Source organism: Anguilla anguilla, chromosome 17, assembly GCF_013347855.1.
Source record: "Anguilla anguilla isolate fAngAng1 chromosome 17, fAngAng1.pri, whole genome shotgun sequence".
In the NCBI taxonomy this organism is placed as follows: Eukaryota; Metazoa; Chordata; class Actinopteri; order Anguilliformes; family Anguillidae; genus Anguilla; species Anguilla anguilla.
In genome coordinates this window covers 7,099,555-7,108,618 of record NC_049217.1, presented here as the reverse complement: position 1 = coordinate 7,108,618, position 9,064 = coordinate 7,099,555, and the positions used below count along the sequence as shown (strand labels likewise).

General features: G+C 44.3%; 1 protein-coding gene across 2 annotated transcripts; it reads left to right on the top strand.

The window, feature by feature from the left end:
• The first annotated feature begins 4,796 nt into the window (after positions 1-4,796).
• LOC118217073 (claudin-4-like) lies at positions 4,797-8,246 on the top strand. Of its 2 annotated transcripts, XM_035398868.1 has the most exons (3): positions 4,797-5,060; positions 7,291-7,423; positions 7,724-8,246. In XM_035398868.1, exons 2-3 carry the CDS (start codon positions 7,292-7,294, stop codon positions 8,231-8,233), a joined length of 642 nt encoding a protein of 213 aa, XP_035254759.1. In that variant the 5' UTR covers positions 4,797-5,060; position 7,291; the 3' UTR covers positions 8,234-8,246. The 2 variants fall into 2 exon arrangements, with proteins under 2 accessions (XP_035254759.1, XP_035254760.1); XM_035398869.1 differs by lacking the exon at positions 4,797-5,060 and having other exon boundaries at positions 7,240-7,423.
• The last annotated feature ends 818 nt before the right edge of the window (positions 8,247-9,064 follow it).

Here is a 9,064-nt window from a genome sequence, read left to right as displayed (position 1 = left end):
CGCTTAGTTTTAGTGAAGCCAAATCTTAATGCTACTGCATATAATCACATTCTAGACAATTCTGTGCTTCCCCAACAGTTTGGTTTCTGTATCAGCTTGACAGTGCCCTCAGACCCACATTGAGGTCAGTGTAGAAATGGTTTTGTCGAGAACAGTGTGGGAGAACTTTACTGGCCTGTACAGAGCCCTGACCTCAATCCCATCCAACACGTTTGGAATCAACTGGAAAACCAACTGCGAGCCAGGTCTAAGAGGCCAATCAATGCCCTACCTCACAAATGCTCTTCTGGCTGAATGGAAGTGAATCCCAGCAGCAATGCTCCAACACCTAGTAAAAAACCTTCACAGAAGAGTGGAGTTTGTTATCTCAGAAAAGGGTGGACCATATTAATGCCCATAATTTTGGATGAGATTTTGGGTGTTGTATGTCTGTTGTCCACATACTTTTGGCGTTGTAGTGGATCTATGCTCTGTATTACTACTCAATAATAGATAATTGGGTATATGACTCTCAACATAGCTGCAATTGGAGTACATGGTTGTCAGATGTAATTTGCAGAAGTATAGAGCACCCCCAATACATTATTTGGACATGAAGTACACAGCACTCTGGAATCTTTGGAAACATATGGTGTGTGATGAGTTTCAGTTTTTAGGGTTTTAGAGGGTGCTCCTAATAAATAATTGTGGTGGACTTTTCCCTCCCTTATTCATGTTGGTGTTTAATTTTTAATTCAGATCCTCATGGATGTCAGCTCCTCTGTGCAATAAAAAACAACTAATTTCTGGAGAAGAAGAAAGCTCTGGAGCTTCACATTTCCAGAGGGGCTAAGAGGACAGATATGATCTGCAGCCATCTCCTGCATTGTGTGGAAACACCCTGGCTTTGTGGTCTGCTCTGGCCAACAGCTGGCCACCAGCTGCCTGATCAGAGAGACCCTTCTGACCGGTGTCATGGCAACGACATTCATTAATCCCTGTCACTCACTGCATCATTAATCCCTGTTAATCAATGCATCATTAATCCCTGTTACTCACTGCATTCATTAATCCCTGTTACTCACTGCATCATTAATCCCTGTTAATCACTGCATCATTAATCCCTGTTACTCACTGCATCATTAATCCCTGTTACTCACTGCATCATTAATCCCTGTTACTCACTGCATCATTAATCCCTGTTAATCACTGCATCATTAATCCCTGTTAATCACTGCATCATTAATCCCTGTTACTCACTGCATCATTAATCCCTGTTACTCACTGGATTAAAGTCTGTTACTGCATTTGACCAGATAAAATGACCAGGTTGATCATGCTGACTCATTCGTTTTCTCAAGAATTTTGGATGGAATTTAGCTAGTGAGTTACACAATGAAAACAACCATTGCCTGGAGATGTAAAGCCGGTCCCAGCCCCTCCCAACCTGTCTCGTGATAGGGGTGCAGGCCCCCTCCCTGCTGGTTCCAGGTGCTCGCGGCCAGATGGGCCCCCTCCTGCTGATCTCATCGCTCCTCCAGCTGTAGAGGTGTCATCCTCCCTCTCTCTGAGGTCACCAAACCCCTTTCTTCTCTGGGGAGTGGTCCTCTGCATGCCAGATGTAGATCCACTGATGCAATTTGTTATCGCCTAGCCAGTTAGCTTCACAACCGTAGGGCCTACCTATGTAGGGCTATGTTATGTAAAAGTTGTGTAAGTCACTCTGGGTAAGAGCGATTGCTAAATGCCTGCAATGCCTAGCAGGTGTGCATCAGGCATATAATTCATATTCCTGTGAATATGCCTTACACAGGAGTATTTAAATACTTCTGCATGGAGACAAGAATTGAACAACAACAATAATAATAATAATAATAATGTTTTATCATGTTTTCCAATTAGACCTAATATTAGAATTTGAGGCATCGATCAGCTTGAAAAATAGAATGCACACAAAACAAATTTGGACTGGAGAAATAAATGTGAGTAAAATTTCAAGAAGACTGCAGTTTTCATGACTAAAATACATTTCTATTTAGTTTAAAGCCTTAGTATTTGAGGTGGTACTTCGATAAAAACACATTTTCTATAACATCTGCTGTTTTTGTCAAAAACTCTGATGCCGTAGAGCAAACCCTGCCATCTAGTGTTGAAACCTATGATGTGATTTGCAATATATTGCATTGCTTTAACTAAAGTGTCGGGGTAAAGCCCATATGTGTACATGCGAAAAGGTGGTATTAAGAAATTAAATTGCATCATATGTAGATTTCCATCAATAAACACAATGAGGCTTCTATTCTTCATGGTATGCAGAACGTTCTGACATAATGTGGCTTAAGAAGGTAAATGATCCTTCTAAACACAAAAAGAATGAAGAAAAATGACCAGCTTGTTAATTTCCAGGATTGCAGTTGTGGTTAAAACAAAAACCCGGCATAAATACACGGTGGTCTCCAGGACCGAGGTTGAGAACCACTGCCCTACAGGCCATGCTAGTACAGTATGTGTAGCCGATTTGACGGGTTCCTATAAGATACATTTTCTCTGTCCCGATATTAATAGGTTTAAGAGCCAGCGTTGCATTCTGATGTTGAAATGAGGAGTTCACCATTAAGCAGATGTCATTGCTAATACATGTCATACATACATGTGGGCCTGCTGTAGCTTGTGACTGGTTTAAGCGCTTAGCAAGTTGCTCCACTTAAACTCGAGCGCTCTTTTTGACTCAAACAAATGCCTTGTGGGGCCGCATAATTATAAGCCCAAACTTTTCTCTTTTTTCACAAAATTCAAGTTACCAGAAATGACTAGAATGTTGATAAACAATTGAAAGTTGGTTTCTCCATAATTGGCTGCTAATTATCAAAACAGAAACATCAAAGTGTAAGTTCACCTTTACAAAGTACAAAAACAACAGCAAATAGAAAAAAAAAAAAAGAGAGCGTGTGTGCGTTTTTGTGTTATCTATGTTCTGCATAGATTAAAACATGATCTCACAAAGTTCAATCCCCTGCATGTGGAGCAGTTGGCACATATCGGGTTTCATCACGTACGTGCGCGCGCGCGTCTGTGTGTGTAAATATTTTGGTTTCCATGCCCAGTGTTCACCTCATCTCGATCTTCTCTTTCCCAACTCCCATCCCTGTATTTCCCAACTGCTCCCTCCTTCCCAGGCTGTTACGTAACTCTCTCTCTCTGTCTGTCTCTCTCTCTCTCTCACTCTGCTCTCTCTCTCCTTCAAATTTCCAAAGGGATTCCATCTGTCACCGCGGTTTTGAAATGTCTCATTCATGGTCTCCCCATTTGTCATATCTAGACTTTCTAGGGGCGGAGGAACATAAGGGTTTCATGACATAGAGGTGGAAAAAAAGATGTGATTAAACGATCAGATCATAATCCACTGTAACCTGAAACTGGGAATATTCATGTCATGGTAATGTCCCTGTTACGTCGTTTCTCTTCCATTTTAGGTCGGTGATGAACTTCCTATTGTGCAAAACACTTGAGCATACTACCCCAGTCCTGAACAGTGTGTGGCGGTTTTGGACTGATACTAATACATCGATATTATAATACTGAGGGACTGCATTTTTATTATCTATAAATATACAGACGGGTGACAAATTAAAGGAAAAACCTGAATAAATGAGTGGAGAAACATAATGAATGCAGATGCTTCCATTCAGGTGTACTGCATGATACAACTAAGCAATTAACATCCTATCAGGCTCTGTGGCATGCATAAAAATGCTGAGGCCCAGTTGATTTAGATTTTGGATCAAGACAGCAAGAGGAAAAGATCTGACTTTGAAATAAGGTTCATTATTGGGGCACGGATGGCAGGAGCTTCAGTCACAAAGACTGCTCAACTGACTAGTGTTTTAGTAGGAACAGTGACTGAGGAGACATCATTTAGATCTATGGGAAAGACATCAGTAAATAGGGTCAGAAATTATGATCGAAAGCATACATTCAAGGAATGTGATGCTTGCTTATTAGTGCAATATGAATAAAGAGGGATATTATAGTATGGCTGCAGAGCATAAACTCCTCATTACAAAGACAAATGTGCATTTGAGAGTTCAGTGGTGCAAAAACCATAGGCACTGGTCTACAGAGATGTGCAAAAAGGTGATATGGTCAGATGACTCATCCTTCACCATATTCTTGACAAGTGGGCAAGTGCATGTGTGGTGTACACCAAGAGAATGGTACAGGCCTGAATGCTTGATCCCTGCAGTGAGGGGGTCCAGTGGCTCTATTATGCTGTGGGGGGCATTTTCCTGGCATGGTTTTGGTCCACTTTTCCCTGCAGAGGGAAGAGTCACTGCAAATCAATACTAAGTTATTCTGAGGGGTCACCTTCATCCTATGATTAAACATTTCTATCCTGATGAGAGTGGTCTCTTCCAGGATAAAAATGCCCCCATCCACAGGGCAGGAGGGGTCACTGAATGGTTTGAGGAGTATGAAAATGATGTGACTCATATGCTATGGCCTTCGCATTCACCAGATCTCAACCCAATTGAACACGCATGGGAGATTCTGGACCAATGTGTTAGACAGCGCTTTCCATCACCATTACAAAAACACCAAATGTGGGAATATCTTTTGGAAGAATAGTGTTCCATCCCTCCAGTAGAGCCATGGAATCTGTGCCAACGCGCTATGAAGCTGTTCCGGTGGCTTGCGGTGGTCCAACACCGTACTGAGACACTTTATGTTGGTTTTTCCTTTAATTTCTCACCTGTCTGTATGCTTTGTATACAGAGGTATTGGGCTTGAACATCAGTGGAACTCGAGCCCGCTGTAAAGCTTCGGCTAACTCCAGGTAGGGGTGGGATCAGACCCAAACCACAGCTTGTGACTCTAACTCATGCCTACGCTCTGCTCCACCCAGCTCTCATCACCCCCTACAAAACCACCTCGCCACTGCCGAGCACGCCAGACATCTGTCAAACACACGCCGCCGACGGACTATCGCAGCCAGAAAGAGAGAGAGAGGAAACAGAAAGAAGAAAGCACCTGTCGTGTCTTCGCTTCCCTTCTTGGGTCAATTTTACAGAACATATTTAAAGGTATTTTGTTTTCTCCTCTTCTTTTTTTGAGAAGTTATGGAATATGTTTCAGGACACTAGGATATGCTGAACATAAACAGCCATTCTGAACTCAGCTGCAATTGCGGGTTATTTTTTTTCCAGTTTTCATGTCTTACTCTATCAATCTTATTCTGCCGTTCTCGTTGTGTTAGTGTTAATCAGTTTAACCTTCAGGGTCCAAGTTGAACTATGCGGTTGTCCCCTGCACTTGGACCGGTACTTCTCTCTAGGGTTTTCGTCATACTTGTTCCTGGTTATGGTTATACACTTTGTTGTACGTCGCTCTGGATAAGAGCATCTGCCAAATGCCTGTAATGTAATGTAATGTATTCTCTCTCTCTTCAGGATTTGATTCAGGCTGTATTTGATGTTCCAACTCTTTTTGATAGGTCAGTCAGTCTTGAGACTGTTCACAATATCATGGTTTTCAAATTCTGAACATACTTTGGCCTGGTTTCAATCAACGGGCTTGCTAAATTCTGACTTACAGTTAAATGTAAACCAGCATTTTATTCTTCACAAATGGTTTGGGGAGTTCAGCAATCACTGAAACTAATTCACCGAAGTTAGTTGATTAAATGTAATGTTTGCCTTTGCTTATAAGTAAAATTTAAGGACAAATGTTGATTGAATACATGTCTTAATCATCCCACAACCAATGGTGAAGAGCTGTGACCCAAGATGGCGTATTTGAATGCGACTTCTACAATGACCTGTACTGCTATGCATTGAGCAGTTTGAATGTCCAAGTCAGAGTCCAGACCGTGTGCTGCACTGAGGGATTCAGGCGCTTTGTGTAAAAACGCGGCATTTTCTCCCGACTGTCTGTGGATATTATCAATGAGTAAGCGCGCAGACCAGGACTCTACCGTTACACAAGGCTAAATTCCCACAGCTGCCGTAACCCGTAAACGAGCGACTATTAGATGCGAGTGCGAGGGAAGTTTCGTAGTATAGCCTGGGGATATAATTAATGGGATTGTGTGGTTCTGGGCGTGGAGACGGAGAGTCGTTGAGTTGGAGGAGACGGGCGGCGCGAGTTTGGACTTGCCAGTGTGTCAGGGCCGCGGTTTTCAGCAAGACTTTGTTTTTCAGGTGTAGCGTTGGGCTGCTTGCTCTTGCTCAAGCCCCTTTTACCGAATGAGTCAGACTTAGCGGTTTGTGGAGGTGAGACAAGGAGGTGTCCGTTTCTGTTTGGTGGTCCAATTAATCCGTGGACTAATCCGTTATGAAGAATGAGTGAACATCTCTCACTCCCGTCTGTTCTGATGTACTTTTTAGTAATGGCCACCGCTAAAATGTTATGAGAATGTTACTCGTAAAGTGCTTTTCTTTCTTGGTGCTCAGTGTGCTCTACACTATAAAAGCATACATAAAGAAATGTTGCAGCATAATGGCTCGGGAGCTGGCTAATAACTCCAAGGTCGTACATTCAGTTCCCTGGTGGGGGCATTGTAAGGTGTTTGGCTTGAATAGTAAATATCCAGCAAAATTACTAAAATGTAATAATAATTTAAAATATCAAAATGAAAATAGTAAACAAGGAAATAAGGTCATGAAAAGTAAAAAAAAAGAAAAAAGTATATACAGTATATTATAATAATACATTGATTTGTCTAAAAATCAAATGTATTAGTATAGCACATTTTACAACCTAATGTCGAATGTCTTGTATAATAGCAATGCAAGAATACACTTTTTATGCCTGAAAACTGAATATGTATTTGAGTGAGAAACAGACAATCATATGGACATACACAAACATGCACACACACCCTTGTGAAATCCCTGCCTACAAGTGGACTTAGCCATAGAACAAGCTGGGGCATATCTGTGGTGTCCTAAGGTGTGACTCATGCATGAAACCCCTGCCTTGTTGTGCAGTTAGCGTGACCAGGAGCAACGCTAACCGCTAACGGCTCCCTGTGTGTTTCAGGATGGGTGCTAACCGCTAACGGCTCCCTGTGTGTTTCAGGATGGGTGCTAACGGCTAACGGCTCCCTGTGTGTTTCAGGATGGGTGCTAACGGCTAACGGCTGCCTGTGTGTTTCAGGATGGGTGCTAACGGCTAACGGCTCCCTGTGTGTTTCAGGATGGGTGCTAACGGCTAACGGCTCCCTGTGTGTTTCAGGATGGGTGCTAACGGCTAACGGCTCCCTGTGTGTTTCAGGATGGGTGCTAACTGCTAACGGCTCCCTGTGTGTTTCAGGATGGGTGCTGCGGGGGTGCAGATGGTGTGCGTGGTCCTGGGCATGCTGGGCCTGGTGGCTGGGATCATATGCTGTGCCGTGCCCAAATGGAAGGAGTCGTCCTTCACCGGACAGAACATCGTCACTGCACAGGTAAACGGTCCGTGAGGATCAGGGCTCGAACCCAGGGTCACATGGGCCACACAGCCCGACTTCCTCTGGCCCTGTGTTTTTTAACCACTTGGGCTGAGTACGAATTTAATTACAAATTCTCCTCACGTTACCATAAAATGAGGGAGAAATTTCACAAAATCAAAAAGTTTATGAACTCTGCCCTCAACTTGTCTCCCTTATGAAAGTGTCTTGTGTTGAACGTTTCCTCTCTCCCCCTCCACTCTTTCACTCTCCCTCTCTCCCTCTCCCCCCCTTCCCCCCTCCCCCTTCCCCGTGCAGGTGACGCAGGACGGCCTGTGGATGTCGTGCGTGGTGCAGAGCACGGGGCAGCAGCAGTGCAAGACCTACGACTCGCTCCTCATCCTGTCGGCCGACCTGCAGGCCGCCCGCGCCATGACCATCATCAGCTGCCTGCTGGCCGCCCTGTCCGTCCTCATCCTCTTCGCCGGCGCCGACTTCACCACCTGCGTGCAGAACGAGGAGGCCAAGCCCAAGATCGCGCTGGTGGCGGGCGTGGGCCTGATCCTGGCCGGGTTCCTCCTCATCATCCCCGTCTCCTGGTCGGCGCACAACGTCATCCGCGAGTTCCAGAACCCGCTGAACCCGCAGAAGATGGAGCTGGGGGCCTGCATCTTCGTGGGCTGGGCCGGGAGCGTGGTGCTCCTCCTCGCGGGGGGGCTCCTGTGCTGCTTCAGCCGGATCCGGTCCGGGGGGGGCTCGGCCGGGAACGCCAAGTACTACAGCAACGGCGCCTCCGCCCCCGCCCCTGCCGCCAAGAACTACGTGTAACTAGCGTGGTGGGGCGGGGAGAGGAGTCGGGGGGAGGGGGGTGGGGGGGGGTTCCTTTTCTATTCGGCCAGTCTGGGAAATGAGCTGAATTTCGGCTCGTGAATTTATAAATGTGAGGGTCTTTTCAGATTGTTTACTGAATTTCAGTCGATCCCCTTGACTGAAATGGAACATACCCAGTAAGTGGGGGGGGGGGGATTCAGAGAACAGAAATGGAGGGACTCCAAATTGCTGACAGATGAGTGAGAAAAAGGGTGGAGGAAGAGAAGGAAGAAAGGAGTGGGGTTAAAACTGTAAATATTGAATCGGGGAGAGGGGTAATTAATATTGATAGAATTGACCATTAAATTCATTTTATGAGGGGATAGATGGGGAACTATTTGGACACACACCAGGGCCCAGGAGTTCAAAACTTTTTATCTCAATCAGATCGGATCAGATTTTGAAATCCCATATTTTGTAATCCAGGATCAGGCAGCTCAGCCATATTTTGTCCCGGTATTTCAAAGCAATTCAGGATAGGATCACCCTGATCCAGATTCAGACTGTTCAAGATTACCAGATCTTGATTATCAGTGCTTTAAAGCACTGGAACATTACTGAGATAGATTATGATTGTCTAACCTTCAAATTATATATAATATTCGGGGGGCTTTCAAGGTGCAATATGTAACTTTTTGAGTGTCAATGTTTATGGCCCTACAAATGTAAACAACCTTTTCTTTTCTTTTTATTTTTATATCTAAAACTCTTTTTGCTCGGACAGCTCTTGATACAAGAAATAGTAGTTTGCAAGTGCTAACATTTGATTTAAAAGCCATAAAAGGTTTG

Excerpts from the sequence above, each read along its gene's own strand:
- LOC118217073 (XM_035398868.1), top strand. The coding sequence starts at position 7,292 with ATGGGTGCTGCGGGGGTGCAGATGGTGTGCGTGGTCCTGGGCATGCTG. Across the intron at positions 7,424-7,723 it reads AGAACATCGTCACTGCACAG|GTGACGCAGGACGGCCTGTG; the intron begins GTAAACGGTCCG and ends TTCCCCGTGCAG.